The sequence below is a fragment of the Typopeltis vanoorti genome, chromosome 11, assembly GCF_054136105.1.
Source record: "Typopeltis vanoorti isolate ZY-2024b chromosome 11, IOZ_Tvanoo_1.0, whole genome shotgun sequence".
Taxonomy (NCBI): Eukaryota; Metazoa; Arthropoda; class Arachnida; order Uropygi; family Thelyphonidae; genus Typopeltis; species Typopeltis vanoorti.
Genome location: NC_143559.1, coordinates 38,113,975 through 38,141,850, shown reverse-complemented (window position 1 = coordinate 38,141,850; position 27,876 = coordinate 38,113,975). Strand labels below are relative to the sequence as shown.

General features: G+C 36.4%; 1 protein-coding gene across 1 annotated transcript in view; it reads left to right on the top strand.

Annotated features, from left to right (window-relative positions):
• Nucleotides 1-27,876, top strand: part of LOC150101450 (kelch domain-containing protein 2-like) — a 240,585-nt gene that overhangs the window by 156,456 nt on the left and 56,253 nt on the right. The window contains exon 7 of the mRNA XM_090400414.1: nucleotides 5,784-5,896. Coding sequence (XP_090256540.1) covers nucleotides 5,784-5,896 — 113 coding nt within the window. The remainder of the gene's footprint in view (nucleotides 1-5,783; nucleotides 5,897-27,876) is intronic.

Genomic DNA, 27,876 nt, shown 5'->3' with positions numbered 1-27,876 from the left:
TTGTTGTAGGGCTTGAAATTTCATGACTAATTTTTCTTTGTTTTTCAGTAATAAGTGCTTGGCCGAGTCGTCTGTGATCCTGTCTGAAATCTCCCAAATTTCTGGAATAACGTAGTCAGATAGCTCTAATTTAAGTTGTACAAATGGAAACATCGTGTATACTAAATTCAAACAAAAAATTAAACACCAACTTAAACAAAACCGAAAATCTAGCCCTTAAATCCTTAAAAAAATAACCAAGACATTATAATCACGAAAGCAGATAAAGGCAATGTCACTGTCCTTTTAGACTGTACAACATACATTGAAAAAATGAACCATTTGATATCGGACCACAACACTTACCAAATGGTAAACTACAACCTCACAAAACGTAACAAAAATAAAACAACTGAATTAATCAAATTCGTCCACACATGGCTTGAAGAAAAACAAAAAAATTAATACCTCATTATGCCCGTGTGTCCAGAATTTATGGCCTGCCAAAAATACACAAATCAGGCACACCACTACGTCCAATTGTTGAAGGAATTGACAGCCCAAATGTATCACTTAGCCAAAAAATTAGCGGCCACACTCAAGGAATTGATAGGTCAGTCCCCTTCCTACATAAAAAATACACAACATTTCATTAATAAAATTAAATACATTACACTCAACCACCAAGATTTATTAGTCAGCTTTGACATAACTTCCCTTTTCACCAATATCCCAATCAATGACACTATTTTGCTCCTACAGAACATATTTCCACATGACATCACGGCCCTCTTTGCCCATGTACTCTGCTCTGGATATTTCATGTGGCAAAACAATTTTTACCTTCAAAAAGAAGGTACAGCCATGGGACAACATGTCTAAAGCCCAAAATTTGGCTCAGATACGTCAACGATATTTTTGCATTTGGCCCCACTGCCACAAAGCTCTAAATACATTCCTTAGCCACCTGAACAAACAACACAAACGTATCCAATTCATCATTGAAATGGGAAAAAACAACTCTCTTCCTTTCCTAGACACACTTGTCACACGTCTTCCCTCTGGCTGTCTCTCCTTCTCAGTTTACTGCAAACCTACACACACAGGCCAATACATACACAAAAATTCTTACCACCACTCAACACAAAAATTAGGTGTCATAAGCATCCTTAAACACAGAGCTCTATTTGTTTTAATGAACAAGCTCTAAACCAGGAATGCAGGATCATCAACCAAACATTTATAAAAAATTGATACAGTAAAAAAACTATTCACAAGATCCTCCATAAAGATACCAGTAAGAACAAAAAAGATTTCAGGAATGCTATTGCCATTCCTTATGTTAGAGGCATTTCTGAAAAAATAGACAGAACACTACACAAATACAACATTAAAACCACCTTTAAACCTCCAAATAAGTTAAGACACCTACTCAGTTCTTCTAAAGATCCTCTTCCACACCTAGCCCACCCAGGGGTATACAAAATACAATGCACATGTAACATACCATACATAGGGGAAACAGGGCGAACTATTCTAATCAGACAAGATGAACACAAACGACACGTCAAATACCTCCGTTTTGGAAAAATGGGCCTTTCTGACCACGCACTCCAAACATACCACAGAATTGATTGGAAAAATACCAAGTCCCTACCTACATGGCACCAAAACCTGGTTTGAGAGAAAATTTAAAGAGTCATGTGAAATGCTCAAACACAACCCAAATCTCAACAAAAATGATGGCCTAACCATTTCAAGAATGTGGAGGACCCATCTACAACCTAAACTAGCCATAGAAAAATCCCACTGTAAGAAGACAACCTTGTGAAGTGTTTGTAACATTCAACAGCAACTGAAAGAAATCATATTATAACAATCAGAACTGTACAAATCCAGAAGAATATTAATACATGAGGACTTCAGCAGTTTATTGTAGTTGTATTTATTTTTATTTATTTATTTTATTTTGTTATTAATTTTTTTTATTAATTTTTTTTTTTTATCACTAGAGGTCAGGCTAGGGAAAAGAATTAATTAACTACATAGATTTAGTTTACTGGTATACAGGGCTAGAGCATGTTCCTTATACACGTGTATCCTTCCGATGATGACCTCGATACAGGGGTCGAAACGTCAAGTTTTATTTTATTAGTAATTAATAAAATAATCTGTTTAACACATGTGTTTTTGTGTCCCTATATTTATAAATATGAATCCTCTCCTTTAGTGTTACATGGTGATCGGCATTCATTTTACACAAATTATGGACTCTATAAATAATTATTTTAATTTCCCGGCGTTTCGACCTTCATATTAAGGTCATCATCTGGAGCACACACACACACACACATATTTATATACAGAGACAAGCTAAATTACATTTCACATAGTATGCTGAAGAGAGAATGATTTGATCAACGGTTATTCTACTGGCCTGACCTCAAGTGAAAATAAAATAAAATTACAATAAATAAATGAAATAAAATAAATTAACTACATCAAAGCTATATTCTATTTAAGACAACATCAGAGAAGCATTCTTTCATTAGTTTTGTTACAGTGAAAATTATGTCCTAATTTAACATGACATTTTGTTATATTAGGTTTAGGATCCTGGATTACCTGTGGTTCTATTTAAAACTATTATGGAGAAAGATTAAGTGGGTAGAATATGTGCCTTCCATATGCTTGGGATTTTTAGACCATCATTATTGTTAAGATTAGAGTGATTGATAAGAATCTCACAGGCCTCCTTAAATTTACGTTCATGCCATGCTTTGGTGTGTGATGTGAACACAGGTGCTTTTCCAGTCAATTCTATGTAAAGTGTTCAGAAAGACCAGCTTGACCATAATTATTATGTTTAATGTGTTGCTTATGTTCCTTTGTCCTGATAGGAATTGTGCATTCTCTTTCCCCTATATAGGGCAAATTACAGGTGCAATGAATACGGTATACTCCAGGGTGGGCCAGTGGAGGGAGTCAATCCTTGGATGAGTTGAGTAAGTTCTTTAATTTTGCAGGAGGTTTAACGGTGGCTTTAAGGGTTGTTAGTATTCTGTTTATTTTGTCTGATATCCCTTTGATGTATGGAATAGTTAGTTTTATTGTAGTCTTGTTTCTTTTTTTTAAAGTGTTTGTTCATCGGAGCAAATCATCAAAGCCCTGTTTTTAGTGTATTAATTACCCCTAGTTTTTTGTGTTGGGTGGTGGCAGGAGTTTTTGTGTATATATTGGCCAGTACATGTCAGTTTTTGGTAAACAGTGAAGGAAAGACTGCCAGAAGGAAGACGTGTGACAAGTGTATCTAGAAATGGAAGTGTGTTCTGCTTTTTCAATCTCGATTGTGAATTGTATGCATTTGTGTTGTTTGTTTAGGTGGCTGAGGAAAGTGTTTAGCGTCTGCCAGTCATGGAGCCAGATAGCAAAAACATTGTCAATCTATCTAAGCCAGACTTTGGGTTTTAAAGAAGAGGAGGAATCTAGAGCACATTGCTCAAAATGTTTCATGTAAAAGTTGGCAATGGGGGGGGGGGGTATAATGGTGAGCCCATGGCTGTGCCTTCTTTTTGTAGGTAGAAAGTGTTTTGCCACACAAAATAGCCAGAACATAGTACATGAGCAAAGAACGCTGTGATGATATCGGGAGGGAATTTGTCCTGTAATAGAAGGATTGTGTCTTTGATTGGAACATTTGTGAAGAGGGCAGAAACATCAAAACTGACTAATAAATCATCTTTTTCCAGTGTGATGTCTTTGATTTTGTTTATAATATGAAGGTCGAAACATCGTGAAATTAAAATAATTATTTATAACATGGTTGTAGAGTCCATTATTTGTGTAAAATATATACTGTTGTCTATTTCCAAATTTAATTTGCCATCTTCACTAATAACTGTTCCTAAATAGCTGAAATATTTCACTTGTTCTACAGGATCTCCATTCAGAATGTAGCTGAAGTTGTCTATGTTTCTATCTATCTTCATAGTTTTTGGTCTTTATATTGCTGATTTCATGCAAAATTTGTTACAGCTGTTATTCAATTTAGTTATAAAATCCTGAAGGTTGCACTAGATGTGGTTAGGAGTTCATCATCTACATAAAGCAAAGAATGAATGAAGTTTGATACATCCAATTATAATATCAGGTTAATACCACTTTCTTTCATAATGTGATTCATATAGATGATGAATAAGAGTACAGATAATGTGCATATTTATCTCCTTGTGTTGCCCCCGATTTTACATCAAATCATTTTCCTGTATTTCTTTCAATTCTAACTGCTTACTGACAACTTAAATATAGTCTATATATTACTTTGTATTTACCTCATATGATTGTACAATTTTGAAATACTCCTAGTTTTCTACTAATGGTAGAAAAAACTGTTAGTTAATTTTCTGCTATCTATGTTGAATGATGTAAACGAAATAGCCAGCACCTGCTATGTATGTTGCTGGCTTACTGTGTATATAACAGATTTTTATTATTTTTTTCTTTATTTTCAGTTCTTTTAAATTCATCTTCTTTCTTTCTTCTTTCTCTTTGCGTTATTCCCGCTTCTATGCAGGGTCCGCGTGTTACTTAGATGCGACTACTCTGTTAATTCCATCCCAACTGACCGGTCGCCTAGTCTGCCGCTGGGGGGGGGGGTATATTCTTGACTGTAGAAGTCACGGGGCTGGTTTGCCTGCTTGCGGGATGAAAAACGCCAGATGAACTGGCGGAAAAAACCCTACTGTCGGTGCCCAAGACCAGCTAACTTGGCTATGCCTGATGAAGATCCTTAAAGTTCCTCACGTTTTCGACGGGAATCGAACCTGGGACACTCCTTCCCCAGACATATGGTTGTGAAGCGCAAAGCCATTAGGCTAACCACGCAGACAGTTCTTTTAAATTCATAATATGCATAATTCATCTTTTCAGTATTGATTTTTTTGTCATTGGTTTTATTCGTGTTTTTCTTCTATCCAAATGTATTTTTACACTCAGTTATTGGTATTTTATGTTCAATAACCTTTAAATATATATTGTCTGAGCTCTGATTAATCTAATACCAAGTTTTTTACCATCTTTACCTCAAAAATTTTACAGGTATGTAAAATTAATATCCCTTAATTAAAGCCTCTTTTAATTTGCTTTTTTTTTAGCTTGGTTGTTATAGCTCAACCAAGCCAAAATAGCATAGTTTTTTTTTTATTCAACATTAAACAGCTTGAGGAGTATCATGAATTTTCTGAAATATTTCAGATAAATATATATTTTGTATACTACAATATTTTCAGGCAGTCTCATTCATAAAATGGTATATTAGTACTGCCAGTTAGATAACTAGGAATCCTACTACAGTGACCAAACATGGTTTTTTCATGCTACTTCATATCTCCAGTAAGCAGGGTTTTAGTGTAACATTAGGCAATGAAAATCATCTTGCATTTAAAGGTTTTCACAAGTATCCTTGCCACAGATTTGAATCTCTGGTCTTTTGATGACATAGCCCAAACTTCACCCATTCAATTTCCAAGTTAGTCATATTTTAATCTGATTGTTTGTTATGTTATTGGCCTTTGTGAGATGCTCATTGTTCAGATTACTTTTATTTGAATATTGGAATAAACTTGGAATGCTCTTTACTCATTGGTGATGGGAAATTTTGGCTGGCTAAAAAGAATAATTTTAATATTTTCTAGAAGATGTGTGTAATGTAATATCATCTTTTTACTTCTACGTCATTAATTTTATATTACAGTGAAATTAGTGAAAAATTAATGATTTATCATATATTTATATCTTAAATGCAGCTTAAAAACTCAAGGTCAGTCACCTCAGGGAAGGTCATGGCATAGTTTAACAGCTATATCAAATGAATATTTAGTATTATATGGAGGTTTTAGTCAACACAATGAACCATTAAGTAAGTTTCTACATTTTTATGTTTGATAATGCAATGTTTTTTACAACTTTTTTTTTACTGATATCAAGTTTGAAATATGTGTTTGTTAAATAACAAACAGATGATTCATTTCAGTGTATCTCATTTGAGGCTATTCTTAATTGGGGTGCATTGAGTAATTAAGCTAACTAAATAGTTCATTCTTTCTAACACACACTCATTAATGCATTTCAAATCACCTCCCCACCCTTTTTTTTTAATGGTAATCTACTCAAAAAAAATTGGAAAATTGTAGCACATTCAGTACTCAGTGGATAAAGTAAATTGGCACTCTGATCCACTTGAAACCAAATGTACCACAGATTTTCAATGTTTTTTGAATTCAAGTAGTCAAGTAAATTGATCTTTAGGCAATTATGCTATCTGCCATTTAGCTCTCATAAACATCCATATTATTGTGGAATGCAAACTCACATCCTGCTTATCCAAGGAGAGAGAGAGAGAGAGAGAGAGAGAGAGAGGGGGAAGGGGAGATAATCTACTTAGGCAGATTACTGTTTAATAGTATATACTGTGCACTATTATTTGTTTTTCTTTAATTTCACTCATTTGTGCACAAAGTTATCTAGACTACCTTCAACTGGGATATATTGAATAATTGAGCAAACTAAATAATTGATACTGATGTTAAAAAATAAAATAAAAATGGATGTATAATTAATTAATTCTATTTATGATATATTTAATAATATGTAATCACTAAAGGTACATTCCATAATTTTGATGTCATCTTTTAACCGTTCCTTGCTACCTTTTCATGGTTTCTTTATTCCCTCTGTATCCAGGAGTCTAAATCTGTGAACAGTAGTCAATGTGCAGTCATATCAAAGCCTTGTAAAGAGGCAAACTGACCTGCATATCCTTACATGTCAATGTTCGTTTCACCATCCTCTGAATTGTATTTGCACTTTTTGTTATGTAATCTTAGAATTCCAACTTTCTATCTACCATAACCCCAAGATCTCTAGTTTTGTCAGTTACTCTAAGCATAAACAACCAATAGAATATGCTATTTTATGTTGCATTATGCATATATCATATGCTATTGTATCACCCTGTAAATGCTATATATCAGTATCATCTCTGATTGCCCTGCCTATTCTTGCATCATCAGCAAAAAACTGTAGGGATCCTGTCAGCCTCTTTCATGTACAATGGTGGTCCAGGGACTGAACCCTTGGACACACAACTGGTCACCTTAAATCTGGCAGATTCACTTACCATATATCACATTCTGATACCTGTCTATCAGCTTCCCAGTTATCCAAGCTAATAGCTCTATTACAATCTCACATTCTCTAGTTTATACAACATTCTTGTGTAGAGGCTTAAGTGCTGTGAGGACATTATGTTGGAGGTTTAATGGATTTTTTACAACACTCAAAAAGAATTAAAATAGAATTTAATACTTCCTATATTTCGTCCTAGTCACTAGGACATCTACGGGGATTACAAAAACAATTAATGTAACATGCACACAAAAACTTACAATACTAAGCCCAACCACGTGGGTGACACTAAAGTCCTATCTAGGTGGAGCGCCCTCTAAGGGCGGTAGTAGGTGGCCTGGAATGTAAGGTGGGACCTCTGGTGATGAGTGTTTCCCAAATCTTCGGAAGCTTAATGCAACCGTATTTGTTAAGATTTGGTTGGTTTCTGAGAGCTGCTGCTGCTTCTAAGAAAAGTCTCTCTTTCTTGAATTTGCTGTGGTGGAGCATGGTGGTTTTCTTCCATGATACTCTGTGGGTGGTGTCCAAAACATGGTCAGCCAAGCCTGAATGGCCATAGTTGTGTTTAACGATGTACGACTTGTGTTCCTCCAGGCAGATGGATGCTGATCTGCCTGTCTGTCCAAAGTACGCAAGCTTACAGGAACAGGGTACTTTGTAAACTCCAGGCAGAGAGAGAGGAGGGAGCTGATCTTTCGTAGAATGGATAAGGGTAGCAAGTTTGCAGTAGGGCTTATATGCTGTGTGTAGGTTATACTTTTTTAGTATCTTGGCTATTTTTTCCGAAGTGCCTCGGATGTAGGGTATGGTGATGGCATTTTTAAAATCTTGTTGATGAGAGGGACGGGGAATGGGGGAGGAATTGATTATTTTTTTGATACTGTGTTCGCTGTAGCCATTGGAGAGGAAAGTTCTGTGTATGTGGTTAAGCTCAATAGTGAGGGCGGTTCCACTGGAACAAAGATTGTGGGCTCTCTTGGTAAGGGTTTTAATGATGCCATATTGTTGTGAGGGATGGTGGTGGGAGAGTTTGTGAATGTAATCAATTCCTCCCCCATTCCCCGTCCCTCTCGTCAACAAGATTTTAAAAATGCCATCACCATACCCTACATCCGAGGCACTTCGGAAAAAATAGCCAAGATACTAAAAAAGTATAACCTACACACAGCATATAAGCCCTACTGCAAACTTGCTACCCTTATCCGTTCTACGAAAGATCAGCTCCCTCCTCTCTCTCTGCCTGGAGTTTACAAAGTACCCTGTTCCTGTAAGCTTGCGTACTTTGGACAGACAGGCAGATCAGCATCCATCTGCCTGGAGGAACACAAGTCGTACATCGTTAAACACAAATATGGCCATTTAGGCTTGGCTGACCATGTTTTGGACACCACCCACAGAGTATCATGGAAGAAAACCACCATGCTCCACCACAGCAAATTCAAGAAAGAGAGACTTTTCTTAGAAGCAGCAGCAGCTCTCAGAAACCAACCAAATCTTAACAAATACGGTTGCATTCAGCTTCCGAAGATTTGAGAAACACTCATCACAGAGGTCCCACCTTACATTCCAGGCCACCTACTACCGCCCTTAGAGGGCGCTCCACCTAGATAGGACTTTAGTGTCACCCACGTGGTTGGGCTTAGTATTGTAAGTTTTTGTGTGCCTGTTACATTAATTGTTTTTGTAATCCCCGTAGATGTCCTAGTGACTAGGACGAAATATAGGAAGTATTAAATTCTATTTTAATTCTTTTTGAGTGTTGTAAAAAATCCATTAAACCTCCAACATAAAATTTATACAACAGCCTTTCATGTGATATCGTATCAAATGCTTTAACAAAGTCCAGCAGTATCATAGTGTATCCATTCCCTTTATCCAACTTGGCTATAACATTGTTATAAAATATGCTCCTGTCTTTGAGGCTTACACAGTGATCAGAATACATTTTGGAAAATTATGGAGACAACTACCGTGTTTGAGTAAAACTTTAGTTTATAAACCAAAATCCACACTTGATGTTTCGACCTTTATATCAAGGTCATCTTCTGGAGCATATATACTATATATAGAGAAACAAGCTGCAATCTACATCGTTTGCTAACGTTACTGACCAACCATTACAGCAATTATTGACCTGACCTCTGGCAGAAAAAAAAAAAAAACACCTTACTACATCAACGCTAGAGTCCTATTATTATTATTATCTATTGGTTGTAACATTACATTGGACTGATGAACAACAAGTCTATATATATATATATATATATATATACAGGGTGTTCGGGATAAATTTGACATATTTATAATTAATTATATTTTTCCGTAAGTTACATGTATTAACACACACTTCTCTTCATTTAAAAGTTTGGACCCTTCTTCATTCATATACAAGATGTCAGAAAGGATGGATAGCTGGAACCCACCTGAATCATGGAAGAGAATAACTTGTATCATGATGATTCGTGCCCGCCATCAAAATAAGGATATTACGACTGCTGCCTAATGCTCCCTGAATACAGTAAAAACAATCAGGCATGAACTAGAGACTTGCAATGGTGACTACGAGGATGTAGCAAGAAGAAAGATCCCTAGCAGACGATCTGATTGCGTTCGTACAGCAGAATTCCTCGCAAATCTGCAGGAACAGGTGTTGAAGAACCCTGGCATTGGAATTCGGGCTTTGTTCGTGGAGTTGCTAACTGTAGTCAAGCCCTGGATAACAAGGGTAGCCAATGGTAGGCCGTATGTATGGCAGCAGGATTCGGCCCCTTGCCACACCTCTGGGAAAAGTCAAAAATGGTTGTCTGAAAATTTCTACGACTTCACCAGTCCAAATGTTTGGCCCTCCAAACTCCCCAGACCTTAACCCCATGGATTATTTTGTATGGGGCGCAGTTGAAAAAGACACCAATCACACTTCCAGTAATACAAAAGCCCAGTTAATGGATAAAATTAAAACAGTTTTTGCGGCCCCTTCCCAGGGAGACTGTAGCATCAGCTTGTTCGAGGTTCCGAAGCAGAATTGAAGCTGTGATCGATGCTAATGGTGGTTATTTTGAGTAAATCTTGTTGATAGTATTGTAATTAACTCTGCCTGTAATGTTTTTTTGTCAATTCATTAAATTTAATAGATACAAAGAAGATTTTCTTTTTCCTTACGAAACTGTCAAATTTATCCCGAACACCCTGTATATATATATATATATATATATATATTAACAGCATGATTATATATATAAATTCCAACCAGTTATTATAGAATGGTTTTCAGTACTAGCTGAAGGTTGCCCTTTTGAGCAAAGTGCTCTTGATTTCTTCACTTTAAAACCTACTGTGCGGCTTAGATACATTGACGATGTGGTCGTTATCTGGCCACATGGGCAACAAACATTAAACACATTCCTTAGCCACCTGAACAAAACAACATGAATGCATACAATTTACTATTGAAATTGAAAATCAGAACTCGCTCCCTTTCCTGGATACACTGGTCACAAGTCTTCCTTCAGGCAGTCTATCCTTCACGGTCTACCACAAACTGACACACTGGCCAATACATACATGCTAATTCATACCACTACCCTTCACAGAAATATGAAGTCATTAACACCCTTAAAAACAGAGCGATAACAATTTGCTCTAACCAGCAAGCTCTTCAACAAGAACTAAAAATCATCAGTGACACATTTATAAATAATGGCTATAACAAAAATACTATTAATAAAGTCTTTCATAAAACATTATCAAAAAAGAATCTAGATTACAGTAAAACTATAGCCATCTCATACATTAAAGGGTTATCAGAAAAAAATCAACAGAATCCTACACCATCATAATCTCAATGCCACCTTTAAACCACCTACATAACTTAAAAACATATTCAACTCCTCCCATTAGCACATCCTTTAGTCTGTTGCATCCACTGCACCTGTAACTTACCATACATTGGTGAAACTGGACGTACAATCCCTATACAAGAAAGAACATATAAGACACATTAAATATAACAATTTTGGTGAAGCAGGCCTCTCAGATCACGCTCTCAACACCTTAGACCGAATTGACTGGAAAAGTACCCACTCTTTACACCATACAAAATCCTGGTATGAAAGAAAATTTAAGGAAGCCTGCAAAATTCTGATAAACCACCAAATATCAACAATAATAGTGGCATGAAAATTCCAAGAATCTGGATGGCACATATTCAGCCTACTTAATATTTCGTATCTAGCATACTTCAGGACTCTAGGCAACCTTCAGCTAGTATTGAAAACCATTCCATACTAACTGGTTGGAATTTATATATATAATCATGTTGTTAATATATATATATATATATATATATATAGACTTGTTGCTCCTCAGCCCAATGTAATGGTACAACCAATAGATAATAATAATAATAATAATAGGACTCTAGCGTTGATGTAGTAAGGTTTTTTTGTTTTTTTTTTTCACCAGAGGTCAGGCCAATAATTGTTGTAACGGTTGGTCAGTAATTTTAGCAAACCATGTAGATTGTAGTGCAGCTTGTTTCTCTGTATATAGTATATATGCTCCAGAAGATGACCTTGATATAAAGTTCGAAATGTCAAGTGTAGTTTATATTAAGCTAAAGTTTTACTCAAACACGGTAGTTTGTCTCCATAATTTTCCAAAATGTATTATAAAATATGAGCACATTGCTCAGACATGACCTCCCTTTAGTAAACTCATGCTGTTCCTTGCAAAGTATATCTTGTTTTCCACCAATTTCTGTATGCGAGTTCTTACTAACTCTAAAATCTTTACAGTTATGCCAGAGATCCTGATAGGTCAATAGTTAGACACATCTGTCTTTGTGCTACTCTTGTGCAATGCGAATATTATACATTCTTTCCATTCCTATGGCATCTTCCCTGAGCTAATACTCAAATTATACAACATGTCAAGGACCTAGCCAGTTCTGCTGAACATTCCTTTATCACACATGCTGATATCCATCTCCCAATTGGTGAATTCTTATCCAGGTTATGCAACAGCTCTAGACTCTCCTCATGCACCTGTGTCTCTTCAATATAATGGTAGCACTCTACACTATGTTACATACACCAGGTTGATAGATCTTGGTGAAGTGAACACTCGTTATTTAAACTATCTCATCTGCTTCTGATTCTAGGGTACTGTCTACATTCAGTAAATTATTCTTTGGCATTCATTCTTTCTTTTACTTGCTGAAAACGATAAAAATTATTTAGGATGGCCTTTAGCCTGTACAGCGAGTTTCTTTTCATACTCCAACATAGCTTTCTGTACAATGTTCAACTTTTCTGGCTTGAGCCATATATATTTCATAACCCCTTTCACTCTTATTCTCATGGTGTCCCTTCCACATCATCATCTTCTTGTGGATCTCTTGTTTAACAAAATTGTGCATCCATTTCACTCCCATTGTTCTTCAAACTCCAGGGACACCATATCATTTAAGAATGTTTTCAAAAGCTTCCCATGCACTGCTGATATCCTTCCCATTCAGCAGCTGATACTATGGAACCAAAGATAGTATTCTCTTGAGTTTATCATAATATCCAGATATGTAGTTCAGCATATAACCTGTCCTGATTGGAACATCCATATAGTTGGCTACTTCCTAGGCATGATCACTGTCACCAACTGGTAGTACAGTCAGATCATTAACCGAGATGCTTTCCAGTGCTATGATCAAATCTAGCACTCCACTCTTTGTCCTCAAGTTGCTTCTTTTGCATGCTGCTTGAAAAAGTTGTCACTCAATGACTCAGTAAATTCTCTTTCATTCTTATTATGAGTTTTCTTTGCTACTCAATCAATATTCAGATAATTTATCACCTATTTGGCTGTTCATAAAGTTGACTGACTGTTGGAGTTTTCAGTTTGTTCAGTACCGACCTCACATATTTAGTTTATTATAAAGATCAATTTAAATATCAATTTTGGATTTTTATTTTTATAAATTTATGTGCTTGTAGTTCTTTCATATGTTTTCAGTTATTGTTTATATTTGTACTTTTCATGTCATTTTGTGTGCTTTATGTATGGTCTAGAATCTTCTAAGTGACAATTCTACTTAACAGATTTTAGGCCAAGAGCCCATTTACACTCAAAAGAAAAAAGTATTTTATGGGGGGGGGGGGAGCAAAAATGTACATATCTGAGACCTCCAGTGTCTTATGGTTGATAGTGTAGGCACACTTAAAAACTTACCAAGCAATTACTTGCTTCCCTCATGGATTTAGACATCATGATTAGTTTGGATATAACTTTTCTGTTAACTAATGTGCCACTAACAGAAGCCCAAGGTTTAATTGTGCCACTTCTTCTCAGACATTATATAAATCAAGTAGATATTAAATCCAGCATTATTTCAAAACCGAATATAGAAACTATGAAGATTTTGTATGAAATTTGACCAGAGAGCTTACGGGAATACACTTGCTGGCATTTACGAGTTGCCCTAATGTGGATGAAGACATGCTCGCTTGCCCAAGCTTCCATATATTCGCCTTATCAAAACGGACCAATAAAAGGTGAAGCAATCAGTGAAATGAAACAATCAGTGACAGCACAGTAGTAAAAGTCACTCAACAGGCATGCAAGCAGGAATACATATCCATACTTCTGCACTGCATAGTTCAGAAGGCATGGTCAGAGGGGGATCAAATTCCAGATGATTGGAGCAGACCTCTCATAGTACCTATCTATAAAGAGGAAAATAAAACTGAATGGGAGAATTACAGAGGTATTTATCTCCTGAGTGTTCCTGGTAAGATTTATGCAAGTATACTTGAGAAACGGCTAAGAAAAATTGGGGAAGGGAAGCATGGTAAAGAACATGCTGGATTCAGAGCTAAATAGAGCTAAATCATGATCAGATTTACACTTTAAGACAAATAATTGAGATATCTTGGGAATATAACATGGGTTTGTATTTAAGTTTTGTTGTTCTGGAAATGGCATGTGACAAGGTGCCAAGGGGAAAGATCTTCAAAACACTATAGTTATATGGTATAAATGGGACATTATATCAAACAATGCATAGTCTCTGTTTAAGCAGTAAATCAGCAGTTTGAATTGAAAGAGGTACAGGAAGATAGTTTGAGGTAAAATCAGGTGTGCAACAAGGTGCACATTAGTCCACTGTTATTCATTATCTATATGAATCACATTATGCCGGAAAGTGATATTAAATCCAATATCAAAATTGGTGATGTTAAACTTAGCTCTTTACTTTATGCAGATGATGTTATACCTCTGAATAAATCCTATAAAAGTCTACAAGCTTCCCTGACCAAATTGATTAACTGTTTTGATATATTTGGTATGAAAATCAACAATGAAAATACAAAGACAATGAAAATAGGCAGAAACATTGAAAACATTAGATGTATCTTGTATGCTGAACTTGTAGAACAAGTAAAACATTTCAGCTATTTAAGGCACAATTTTTATTGAAGATGGCAAATTGAATATGGAAATAGACAACAGAATTAGTAAAACTGGTATGGTAGGAAGTCAGCTGAATAATTTATATGGAATAAGAAAGAAATTAGTCAAAACACTAAATTAGCTGTATACATGACAGTGTTCAAACCAATTTTAACTTATGGATCTGAGAGCTGGGTTAGAAATAAAACACTTGATCAAAGATTGGAGACCTCTGATATGAGAATTCTGAGAAAGATTAGTGGAGTGAATAAATGGCATCAATGACAGTATCTCATTAAAAATGAGAATATTAGGAAGGAACTTGTTATTGTTAACATTCAGGAATGTGTTAATAGAGCTAATCTCAGGTGGTGTGATTACTTAAACAAATGGGAGGAGAAAGATTAGCCAAACAAGTGTTCTTTGCCAAATTGTCAGGAAAGAGATCCAGAGGAAGACCAAGCCATAGGTGGATTGATACAGTAAAAAGTGCTTTAACATGTTCATTGCCAATCAAGTGATATCGCATGATGCAAGTTCTCACCAAATGGCCGATCACGTGTTATCGCGTGGACGTTGCTAACTAAATAAAAAAATTTTAAAAATTTGGCCACCACACGAAATTCCTATTTTCAGCTTGGCAACGAACGATATCGCATGATGCGGGTTCTAACCTGACGGTCGATCACGCGTTATCGCGTGGACGTCGCTAACTAAATAAAAAAAAATTTTTTTTAATTTGGCCACCGCACGAAATTCCAATTTTCAGCTTGGCAATGAAAGTGTTAAAAGACAGAAATACAAGATGATCTGATAATATTGGAATCTCAACAGATGACAGATTAATTTGAAGGAAAATTGTGGATCAGTAGTTAGTAATGGTGGAACTTTTTTCATGTAGTACTATTGTAATTATCCTGTAAACCCCCCTGAGGGTATATATGCCAGAAATTTGATGATGATGATTTTTAAAGCTCAGTTTCATGCAATCAAAACTTCCAAGCAGTGACGTCATCCTTCTTGATGATTTTGATGTCCATAATTCTAATTCGCTTCATTTTTCAAATTTAACTGACCAGGCTGGAAGAGAGGCACAGATTTCTGCTGTGAGCAGTAACTTAAAACAGATCATCTCTCTACCCAAATTCCTGACAACTCTGTTTTCTCATCTAACACTCGTGATCTTTTCTTAAGTAGTGCTACTTCCAGTTAATCTGTTCAAGTGACTGCTTTTGTTGACTATTCAGATCACAATCTTCTCCAAGTTTCATCTGGGTGGAATGCCCTTCCTTCAGCTATTCACAACCTTGCATGCTCTGGCATTACAACAATGCCAAGTGGGAGCACTTGTGTGACTTTTACTCTCCTTTTTTCCATAGTCAGACTACTGTTTTCATCTTCAGATTCAGATACCTCTTATGATCTTGTTGCAGAAACAATCTGTATTAGAATAGAAACTTTCATTCCTCACTCCATTCAAATTCCCTAATCCATATCTAAACCATCGTTCTCCAAAAAGAAAAAAGTGTGCTAGGGCTGTCCAAAAAAAAAAAAAGCAGACAGCATTTCATGAGTGACTTGAGACCAAAAGACCAGCTTCATTCACAGCATACACAGTTGCCTGCAACACTTGTAAAATCACTATTCATCATCATCATTAGTGGTCCTAACAGGCACTTAAGCACCCACAACCTTCCAAATATTCTTCGACTTCGCAACCATAACTCAAGGATAAGGTGGTTAGCTCCATGCCTCCTGTTGTGTCCTGTCTGTAGATGCATGTGTTCATGGGAGCAATTTGATCAACAGTCAAGATCAAATTGCTCTTCTTGAACTGACTCTTACTCCCAACCTTTCTGGGGGACAAAAAAACCGAGTTTCTGGGTGAAAAAAACCCCCTACCTCCATATGACACAGATAAAGGTTTCTCACATCATTGGTGTAAATCAAACCCAGGTCTTTCCAACCAAAGGGCTTTGTCTTTATCGACTGAGCTTGGCTTCATTCTTCTCTTCCAGCTTCTACATAGATAACCATCAAATTACCTCCTCCTTTCCCTAGAACATTGCATCTCATGTCTCCTGCGGCCTTCTGGCAAAAAGACATCAGAAGAATCTTGAATAACCAAGATACTACTAAGGCAGCCAATCCTGATGCAGTTCCACTATTGTGCACAAGAGATGTGCTCCTGAACTAATACCTGTTCTCTGTCACCTATTTACTAAACTGTACTCAGCTGGCATCCACCCTTCAGCATGGAAGAAAGCTCATATCTCAAAACTGTACCTTTTCCAGGTAACCTTGCAGAGGGTGCAGAGACAGATAAAAAAATGCTATCAGGACTGTACTATATTGATTATGAGGATAGACTGAGGGGATGCAGATTTCAGAGTTTGGTGGATAGAAGGCAAAAGGGAAGGTATATGATCAAGACAAATAAGCTGTTGAAGGGTTATTAGCATATTAACACTGAGGAGATTTTTCATATGGTAGAATAAGGGAAAAGAACAAGGACAAGGGGGCCATCCCTGGAAGTTAAAAAAAAAGGTGATGTGTAAGGATGAGGATAACAAGTATTTTTTTTTTTTTTTTTGCATGGTTAGTGGTAGGAGCATGGAATGCATTGTCTGAGAGGGTGGTGAATGTACATACAGCTGGATGAGTTTAAGGAATGGTATAATAGACTTTGTGTTGATTACTGTTGATCTCCCATGATGAGTCAGGTGACCCCATGGAAATCAGGAAAATAATAACATATAACCAGTTCCCAAAAAAAAAGCAGATGAATGTTTATCTGTTTTTTTTTTTTTTTGGTATCATTAAGATATCAACCTATTGTTTTACATCAGTTTTGTTTAAAGTAATGGAGAATCTTATCAACAGTCAGCTTCTTCAACAACTTGAGAACTGCTCTCTAATTATTGACCACCAGTATATATTTGCTGCTCTAGATCTACAGGAGATCTCCTGGTCTATGTCACTTGCATTTAGACCCATTCCATGGAAAGGTTTGGAGAAACCTGTGCTGTTGCTCTTGACGTTTCCAAGGCTTTTGATAGAGTCTGGCATCGAGGGCTTCTCAATAAGTGACCATCATTTGGACTGCCTTCGTCCTTGTGTAAATGGATTGCCATTTTTCTCTCAGATTGATCCCTACATGTAATTGGTAGATGTATTCTCTCCTCAGACTTTCCTGTCAATCCCTCAGGACTCTGTCATTTCACTCACCCTTTTCCTGATTTATATAAATGACCAGATCTCATCCACTGCAAACCCTGTTCATAGTTTTGCTGATTATTATTATTTTTATGTGACACCTCCAAGGAATCCAAAGACTCATTATTATTTTTATGTGACACCTCCAAGGAGTCCAAAGACTCATCTAGGAAGGCCACCTACTTTACAACAACTCTGTCTTCACCACTTAATCCACCAACTACAGCGAACCACCACTACCATCATCACCTACACCATCTACTGCCCCCCCCCCCCCCCTAGTATTTTTTGTCTGTAAATTCCATGTGTTCTCAAGGCCGATTGGTACGCAGGATGAAAAACCCGAGTTTCTGGGAGAAAAAACCCTGCTACTTCTGTATGAGACCAGCTAACTCAACTTCAATTGAAAAAAAAAACAAAGATTCCTCTCATCACAACGAGAATCAAATGTAGGCCTTTTCTAATCGAAGGGCGCAATGTACTGTCATTCTTCCAATTGCACTATGGAGGTGCTTTGATGATTACACACTCCATCCTACTCATATGGCAAGCCTTGCAGTTCGCAAACATCTCATGCTTCGAGATCTTCTATAATAAGTGCCATGAATGCTGATCGCCACAATATCTCTGATTGGAGTGAAAGCGGCCTAATCAACTTCAATGCTTCCGAAATGCAGTTTTGTTTATTTTCCCATAAAAAAAGACCTCAGATCATCTCTGCTTACTTTTGATAGTGCGGAGCTCAACAGTCAAGATCAAATTGCTCTTCTTGGACTGACTCTTACTCCCAACCTTTCCTGGCACAATCACACCACTTCTATGGCATCTATCCAAGTTTTTTAGAAGCTGTTGATGCTTTTCTGTACAAATCCCAAATCCAACCAACATTGGAATACTTGCTCTCATGTATGGAGTGGTGCACCTAAGACCTCCCTAAAAATTCTTGATGCTGTACAGAAAAGAGCAGTCTAGTTGATAAATGACACTTCTCTTACAGACTCTCTTTAGCCACTATCCTAGGAGATTAATTTCTACATTGTATCTCTTCTACAGATAGTTCCATGCCCATTGTTCAGCAGAACTAGCATCCATTATGCCTCATATTTCTGCTAGATCTTTAGTAACTTATACAACTGTTGATCATCCTTTTACAGTTGAACTACCTACTCACCAAACCTGCTATCCTCATCTTTCATTCCTTCCACCTCAATTCTGTTGAAGATTCTCCCTCAAAGCATTTCCGAAGGACTACAACTTTCAACAATATCGACAGATTAGTGTATACCTGACCCTGCCCTCACACGGCATCTCTTTGCTATAGGCTCTTCTGTCTTTCCGTGTTGATTTATATATACATAAAGTGGTTTTGGGCAATCTGAATTTAGAGTCAATCAATAGATCATCATCTGCAAAACAGCAACTACTTATGTGGATTTGTCCTGCTGAATCTTCAAAACTTATTTTGTACCCATTTCCTGTGAGTCTGAATACATAATCAAAGGTAATAATAAAAATATATGGTACCAAAGAGTCTCTCTGAAGAACTCCAGGGATATATGAAAGCTCTCCATCTCTCCGTTAATCATTACTTTTGCATTATAATTTTGGTATGGTTCTGCTGTTGCTTTGATTATTTTCAAAGGTATGACATAACTGAGAATTTTGAATATCCTTGGTCTATTGCTTGAATCAATGGCTGTTGAGAAATCTATGAAATTTAAGATTAAGGAGAGATTTTTATTTCTTGCCCCTTCTACTAATCTTCTAAGACAGTGGATGCGTTCAACATTGCTTCCGTTTTTCAAGAAGCCTGCTTGATTTTTGAGTAGAAGATGTGTTACATGTGGTAGAAATTTTTAGATTGTCATGTGTATGTTGGAAATATTGTCTGTTACACCTTAACTATGAAAGCTCTCCATCTCCATCCCCAGCTGTTACACTGCAACTTGCCATTCAGTCCAATGGTTAGTATCAGTGGCTTTGCTCCACAGGCCATTTTCTCTGAATATGTTTCTCACATGTTTACTAGATATTTTGCCAATGTAGTGAATACAACAGATGTTATAGACTCCTGTGTGTGCTTTTGGGAGGAGGGGCTCATCTTTAAAAGAACGAAGAAGTTCCCGAGTTTGATTGGGGGGGGGGGGGGTTGCTCTTGAGTTTTCCTGGTGCCTTCCCAATTTTTTTCCAAACTCCCTTGTTGTATGGGATAACTATTGCCAAAATTATAGTTAGTCCAGTGATTAGTGTCACTGGAATGACTACAATTTTGTTTTTGATAAATTTATTATGTAGGATTTTATTGATAGTTACTTCATTGTGCCAGCCAGTTATTGATGTAGGTCTTTTTTGATTGACCTGTCATTCATTTTTAAGAGCTTGATCATTGAAGCATATGGACAAAACCCAAACACGGTAGGATGTTAATTAAGAATGTTAATTATATCAAGTTTATGGGTGTTGGTAGTAATGGGTATGGTAGTCAACATGTGTGTCAGTTTCTAATAAACAAGAAAAGACTACTTGATGGAATGCATGTAGTTAAAGTGTGAGAACTTTACAAGTTGTCAGGGGAAAAGCTTGTTTATTTATGTTGTTTGTTGTTCAAGTGGCTTGCTGAGGAAATCAATAGTGTAAACATCATGTGACCATTTGACAATGTATGGTTTACCTATCTGGGTCATACTTCAGTTTTAAAGAGGCAAAATCTAGAGCTACTTGTTGAAAAAGACTCCATATAAATTTACTGCAGAGGGAGAAAGTGAAGTGCAGAATCCCAAATGCAGAACATATAAGAAGTGGGCAGTAATATCTGCCCGCTTCTTAGATGGTGGAATTTCTTCTGTAATATAGAACATCTCTGATGATAGAGTTAATGAACAGAGCACTGACATCAAACTGATTAGGAATCTTCTGTGTTGTGTCTGAGATCTTTAGTCATGTTAATAAAATGCTGCATGTTTTTCATTTAGGAGGGACAAGATCTGCAACCTCCATGAATTTTGCTGCTAATTTCTTGCCTGAATAACAGGTGGGACTGTCAAAGTTCCGTTTGCTGTTTCCTACTTTATTCATTTCAAAAATATGGTTGGCTGAGTAGCAATAATGCACCCAATTTGAACTACTATAGATCCTATAGTAGTTCAAATAATACTACTCAGTGAGAGAGGATTATTGTCTTACATGGAGAGATGGCTCACAAACAGTGCAACAAGTATAGTAAATTAAAAATTCCAAATTATCAAACTCTTTGACCTTCCTGAGACAGCAAAATAATTCTTCACTATAGTAAAATTAAGAAACTTACTTCAGAGTAAGCACAATGCATGGAACAAGCACTACTAAAAGAATGATTTAAAGAAGTTTGGTATAAAATACCAAAAGGCAAAATGCCTTTTGGTACCACAAAGGCAAAATGGGATTAGTCAGTTGAGATCAGTATTATTTAAATTGCTGTGCCTTCTTTGAGATATACTAAATTGCATTATTGACAACTTGGTTGGCCATATTTCACTGTCATTAAAGCCTGTTTCATGTGAAATTTGAGATTCAATCAACTAGCACAAGCCAAGTGAATTTTTCTTAATTTGTGTTAAACAAACACAAATAATCCTTAAACACTTAAAATTTTCAGTATCCTCTAAATCCACCTGTTAGACATAATTTGTCACTTTGAAAAAGGTCTGAAATTCATTCCAGCTATTATTGCTGATAGGTTGAATGCACCTGAAATAAAGGTTGAAACATCTAACATTATTAATAATGTTAGACCTCTGGTTAGCATTCTCAGCAAGGAGGAAAGGCTAGTAGTTGAATCCCTGATCAACAGTAATGTTATTCTGATTACCAAAGCTGATAAAAGAAATGTAACAGTTACACTTTAATAATTATACTTAGAAAAATGAATTAGTTACTGGCACACCGTGCGCTTGCACATATGAAGCCATTGATTTACTTAGAAAGGTAATGATAACTTCCTGGCTAGTATGCTATTAAAAAATTACTGTGGCAATACTACCATATTCCCAGAATAAATGTTTAACCAAAGTAAATAAAAATAACATCCTACTGTGCCTATTGTAGATGGTATATACAGCCACATCTGTTATTCAGTGAAGAAGTTAGCATCAAGACTCGAGGAGGAGGTGTCTTCCCTGCACCAACATTAAGAACACACAGTACTTATTAAAATGACTAAAGATGTAATATGCAATACAGAAAATATTTTAGTCAGATTTGATGTCATTACCTCTCTTCACTGATTTTCCCATCAAAGACACTATGCTACTATTACAGAACAATTTATTATGCAACTGTTGCAATTAATTTGTATTAGTTGTGAATATGAGCAAGGCAAATAGAAATTCCAGGGCAATGAAAAGATCTTCATAAATCAGAAGTATCCTGAATAATTTGGACATGAATGAGGCATCTGGTTCTGATGGCATGGCTACCTAATAAGCTAAAAACTTGTTTACCATTTTAACACACCCTATATCACCTCTTCAATTTTCCCTACTTAACTAGCATCTGCCCTACAGCATGGAAACAAGCCTACATTCAGCTTGTAGGCTGATACCAAAGAAAGGTGATAGCAACTTCCTTTCTCTCAAACTATGGAGGTCATCAACAGTCAACTTCTACACCACCTGGAGGCCCACCAGCTAATTAATGACCAACAATGTGGATTCCACCACAGGTGAGCCAGCATTCATCACCTGTCTCTGGAATCAAGTCATGGAAAGATTTGGAGAAACTCACGTGGTTGTTCTTGACATTGCTTAAGCATTTAATGTGGTCTGACAGAGAGGTCATCTTAGCAAATTACCATCCTGTAGTCTATAGTCAACCTTTTGCAACTGGGTCACCAGCTTTCTCTGTAGTTGCTCACTACAGGTCATACTAGGTGGTTTCTTCTAAGATTTCCTAACCATTGCAAAAGTACTCAAGGGCTTTGTATTTTCATCCCACTCTCTTCTTCCTATACATAAATGATCCATCCTCTCTGGCTTCAAATTCTGTCCATAGCTATGCTGATAACAGTACACTGCACTCTTTTGTCTCATCTGACAAATGTAATGCCCAATCATTAGAAGCCTCAAGATCCTCCATAACAAATGCCTTAAACTCTGACTTCTCACTACTCTTCAGCAGGGAAAAGATAATCTTGTGAACCTGCCCTTTATAAATTCCTGCAAGAAGGAGATTACATCATTTTCCCTTATTTTCAATAATACTCAGATATCAAAACATGATCAGATTTCTCTTCTTGGACTGACCTATACCCTCCAGCCTTTCCTGGCACATACACCTCAGCTATAGCTTTTGCACTTTTTACTCATACATCTACTAACACTATAAATCTTAAATCTGCCCAAACATAGAATACTACTTGCACATTTGCAGTGGTGCATCCAAAGTCACACCTGCACTGGTAATGCTATTCCAAAGAGGGCAGTCAAATTAATTGATGATCCCTTTCTTACAGAATCACTCCAGATCCTCTCTCACACAGGTGTTCAATTTTTGCCTTATGTCTCTTCTATAACTTTAATGATCAGTGCTCTGCTGAATTGGTCACTCTCATTATTCCACTTTCCTTACAAACTGTAAGAACCAAGAGCAGCTGCTGGTCAACATCCATTTACTATCCACCTCCAGACTTATCCAACCAATTTCTCCTCCTACTCTTTCCTTTAATTTACCCCTATTCTGTGGAACAGCCTCCCTCACTCTGTCTTCCCAAAGATTTCAACACATGTCAACAAATTTCTTCTTACCCTCTTACTCACACTTGGCACTGATGTGGTATAGCTTGTCTGACCCTTTGTTTCTAGTCTAATCTATCCTTTGTTTGTAGGCCAGATATTAAAATTCAGTTAGGTAATAAAGTAGGATTAAATTGTTATAAACAAAATGGGAAAGATGTGGAAAGTGTTACTGAATACTGAATATAAGGACTTGGGTATTATGGTTGATTTTAAGGAATTTTAGTTACATACTGGAAAGGCACCTAGTAAAGCAAAGCAGAATATTAGAGAAAAGATAAAAAAGTTATGAGATGCTCTAAGTTTCTGGTCAGGCCAGTCTTGGATTATGGTGCTCAGCTTTGATATCCCAAGTATATTGAGGGATAAAATCAGGGAAGTTATGAGACTTGATTGGTGAGCTGCCATGGCTGAGATAACTAACAAAAGGAGGGGAAACTTAACTGAGGTTTATAAAATCAGTTCATAACAAATGTAAGGTAGATATCCAATCACTATTGCAGATGGATAAACCCAGATCTACTAATGAATATAAGAAAAAAATTGAAGAAAGAGAGGTAACATAAGGATCTCATTTTTATTGTTAGAGTAGAAAATTTATGTAATCTTCTAAGTTTTGTGAGTATAGGTAATGTAAGAATAAAGCCTTAAGAATAAAATAGATTATGTTATTGAGAACATAGCTGGAAAAAAAATGTAGAGAGGCATGGTGATTTACTCATTAAACTACAGTTATTAAATCAGTCATCAAAATGGCTTTCAAACCAGTTAACACATTACAAAGTTTCCCACATTCCACTAAAGACATTATTCTGTTCTGCAAACATCCTGGGGTATATAAGATTCCTTGTTTTTGCAAAAAAGGTGTACACTAGTCAAATTGAGAGAAGTTTTGAAATCCATAAAATAAAGAACATGTGGGTAGGTAATGTCGAAAATAAGAGAGAAGAAAGAAGTGGACTCTTATCCACATCCTCACAGAACATCACACAGTAGATTATCAAGTTTCCTCCATGCCTCTTCATTTCCTTGGGATTGAAGGGCACTAGCATCATCCTTATTTTTGATTGTGCTGTTTAGTCTTGACTATTATTACATGATATTCTTTCAAAAATGCTATTTGTTATGGTATGTTACGTCTCGTTGTTTCCCTGTTTCTCTCTCTTTCTTATTATTATTATATTCTATATTTTATTTATTATACCTCCTACCCTTAAGTTCCCTATCTTATTTTATCCTTACTTTTGCTCCTAAGTCACCTGTGCTATTGTTATATCTCTTATCTAGCCCTTGTTATAACTTGTACTTTCTTTCTATTCTTTATTTTCTACTATATTTAACCTATATTCCTGCGTATCAGAGATTTCATTTCTGACAAATTTATTTTTAGAACGACTGCGCCAGCCGGTAACTAATTCCTGATACTTAATTGATTATCTCAGTAACATTTGTTAACATAGGAATCACGTGGTGAGCAGTCGTGGTTCCCCCCCTCTATCTTGCATGAAATGTTTTTCCTCACCCACACAGGTCCGAAAGTTTTTTATAAGTGGTAGGTCAGTCTCAGAACAACAGAACTTATAAACTTTGGTTTAAAAGAATACATTTATTATAACACTAGAACAGATACACATTTGATTAGACATTCTAAATATACTTGAAATAATAACTTCATTGATAAATTACCTGCTTGTTCAGAATTGAAAGTCTGACCCCCCCCCCTTTTTTAGATTAAGTGATCCAAAATTTCATTCTCTAAGCTTAAGTATTTCAACTAGATATCTCTGCATTACAATTAAGCTCAAACTCGATTCATCTTTACAGAATTAATCAATACTCATTTTCTATGTACAATTGTAAGTAAGGTTAACACATGGCATATCAAATTCACACTATTTTAAACTCTAACATGGAAGACAAAGTTCAATTCTGTAAAGTTTCTATGCCCCACACTTTAACTGGAAGTCAGGCTAACATTCAATACTACAGCTATTAGCTTCTTCCTAACAAACTGTTTTCAAGAGTTGTGTTCCCTTTTTGGGACAAATTTAGAATAGCACAAGTCTTCTTGACAGACAATTAGTCCAACACAGTCACTAAGGCACTATGAGCAGGTAAATGCATGGAGCTCTTCAAATCCTTGCCCCCCTTTTCTTCTTTACGTTTACAATTATATAACAGGGATAAAAAGGTTGTACTTTACCATTTTGTCTTTACTAATGGGGTTTCCGTGACTCCCCCCCCCCCGCTTTCATTTCGGATATGGCAAGACTTCCGTATTCACTAGCCACTTGCGTCTATGGCTACTGTGACTTACTTATTTCTTCTTCGAAGGTTGTCCTTCGCTGACTTTACATTGGCGTGGTTCACCAATGGCTCCTTATTGAAAATCTGGCTTCGTTCCACAGGTAGCTTTGTCCGACTCAGTTATAACAGCAACCGGGAGATTGCTGCTGGTCACTGACGACAAGCTTCCTCAGCTATCCAGGCTCGAATGGGAACACAGGAACAGAAAAACAAGAGAGCGTTGAACCGCGCACCACTCCTTATATCTTCCTTGCGAGTGCCCTCTCTCATTGTCTACGTCATACACTTAGCTATAGCCAATTGGTTACTTTAACTCTGAACTGTTTAACATGGTTCTAAAACACAGATTTCCTTAGCTTATTTTACAACAGTAATTTTTGATTCTAAAACACAGTTTTCCTTAGCTTATTTTACAACAATAATTTTAGTCGAGTTGATATACCTTTGAATCATAATATGTACAGTGCTCCCTCAGCCCTGTTCTTGGAAGTATAAGCATGTCCTTTCCTTAAGTTTCTATTCTCTCATGTTGGGTCAGAAACAATTGGCCTACGGATAATGGGTCAGCTATTTCCAACAAACAGGTACTGATGTGTACAAGAAAATTGGCAACAAGACATCGATATTGACTATCAATTTGCAGGATTTAGTGCAATGTAGCATGTTTAATTCATTGTATTTAATGTATACGTTGCCTAGAGAGAATGGTTTGTGGTATGAGAGCGAGAATGGGGAGAATATTTGTCAGTAATGTTTTGTAAGCGAGTATAAGAAATGCGAGTCATGTTGGAAGCAAATGACTGATATTATGGATATAAGACAGGATTGTCAAAGTATTGTAGAGAATGTAGCAGAAGCAGTGAATGATACTGCATGAAATACGAATGAGATTTTGAAGGAAGTGGTTCAGAATAATAATGTGGAAGGTGAGATGCCTGCACAGAAAGAAATTGCACTCTTATGCAGACTCCTTTACAGGATAAAATGTGAGCTCAAGTGACTAGAGAAATGATTGGTGTGTGGTACAGGACAGAGAATGAAAGAAAGAGTGAATAGAAAAAGTATGAAAGTGCAAGAAACTGGAAGAAAAAAGACAGCATTGTATGGAGATTAGATGATAAGAGGTATACTTAACGAGAAAGTGATGAAAGCATGTTTTCCAGGTATGAAGATTAAAGGATGTTAGTGAAGCTTTAAGTTTGCAGAAGAAAGAAACAAAGGAGTTAATTGTTTTGGCACAAATTATTAGAACAGTGAGAAATATGCAATGAGAGAAGGTGTGAAAGAGTTCTTAGAAGAAGCAAAAATGAAGAGTAAGAGAGTAAAGATTGTGAATCTGCTGTCTTGGTATGCTAGGAATTGAGAAGGGCCATGATTGTCATTGAGAAGATTGTGCAGGAGGAATGGTGTGCAGTTTATAGATGTATGGAGTGAATTTGATGGATGTAAGGACTTGTATATGCATGATTGACTGCACTGAAATGGTTTCTCTGGAAACCATTTCAGTGCAGTCAAACTCAAGAACAAATCTTGTGTGCTCTGGATGCCAAAGATTTTATGATACCATATTTTTGAGATGAATGGTGAGCTTGATGGATTGTGGATATAATGACATGAAAAAGTTGGTTTTCAGTAGACAGAAGTGGAAATGGACAATTATATTCTACTTCAAATGTTGGTAGTCAAATGTTACTGTAGCTGAGACTGTTATGAGAAACTGCTGAAAAGTCCAAACCAAAGGCATTTATGCTAATTCAAATGACTGTCCACCATAACAAATGATATTTATACTGTGCCTTGGAGTTCTGTACAGTGAAAGTCAACTGTAATTTGGAAATCTTTGTTTTATTGCATAACACCTTCTGTATTAAGAAAAAATCATATGTATATTTTGTGTGAAGATAAATAAATTAGTGGTAACAAGGTTAGCATAATTAGTTACAGACTTTTAAAAAAAAGAAAGAAAAGAAAATTCATT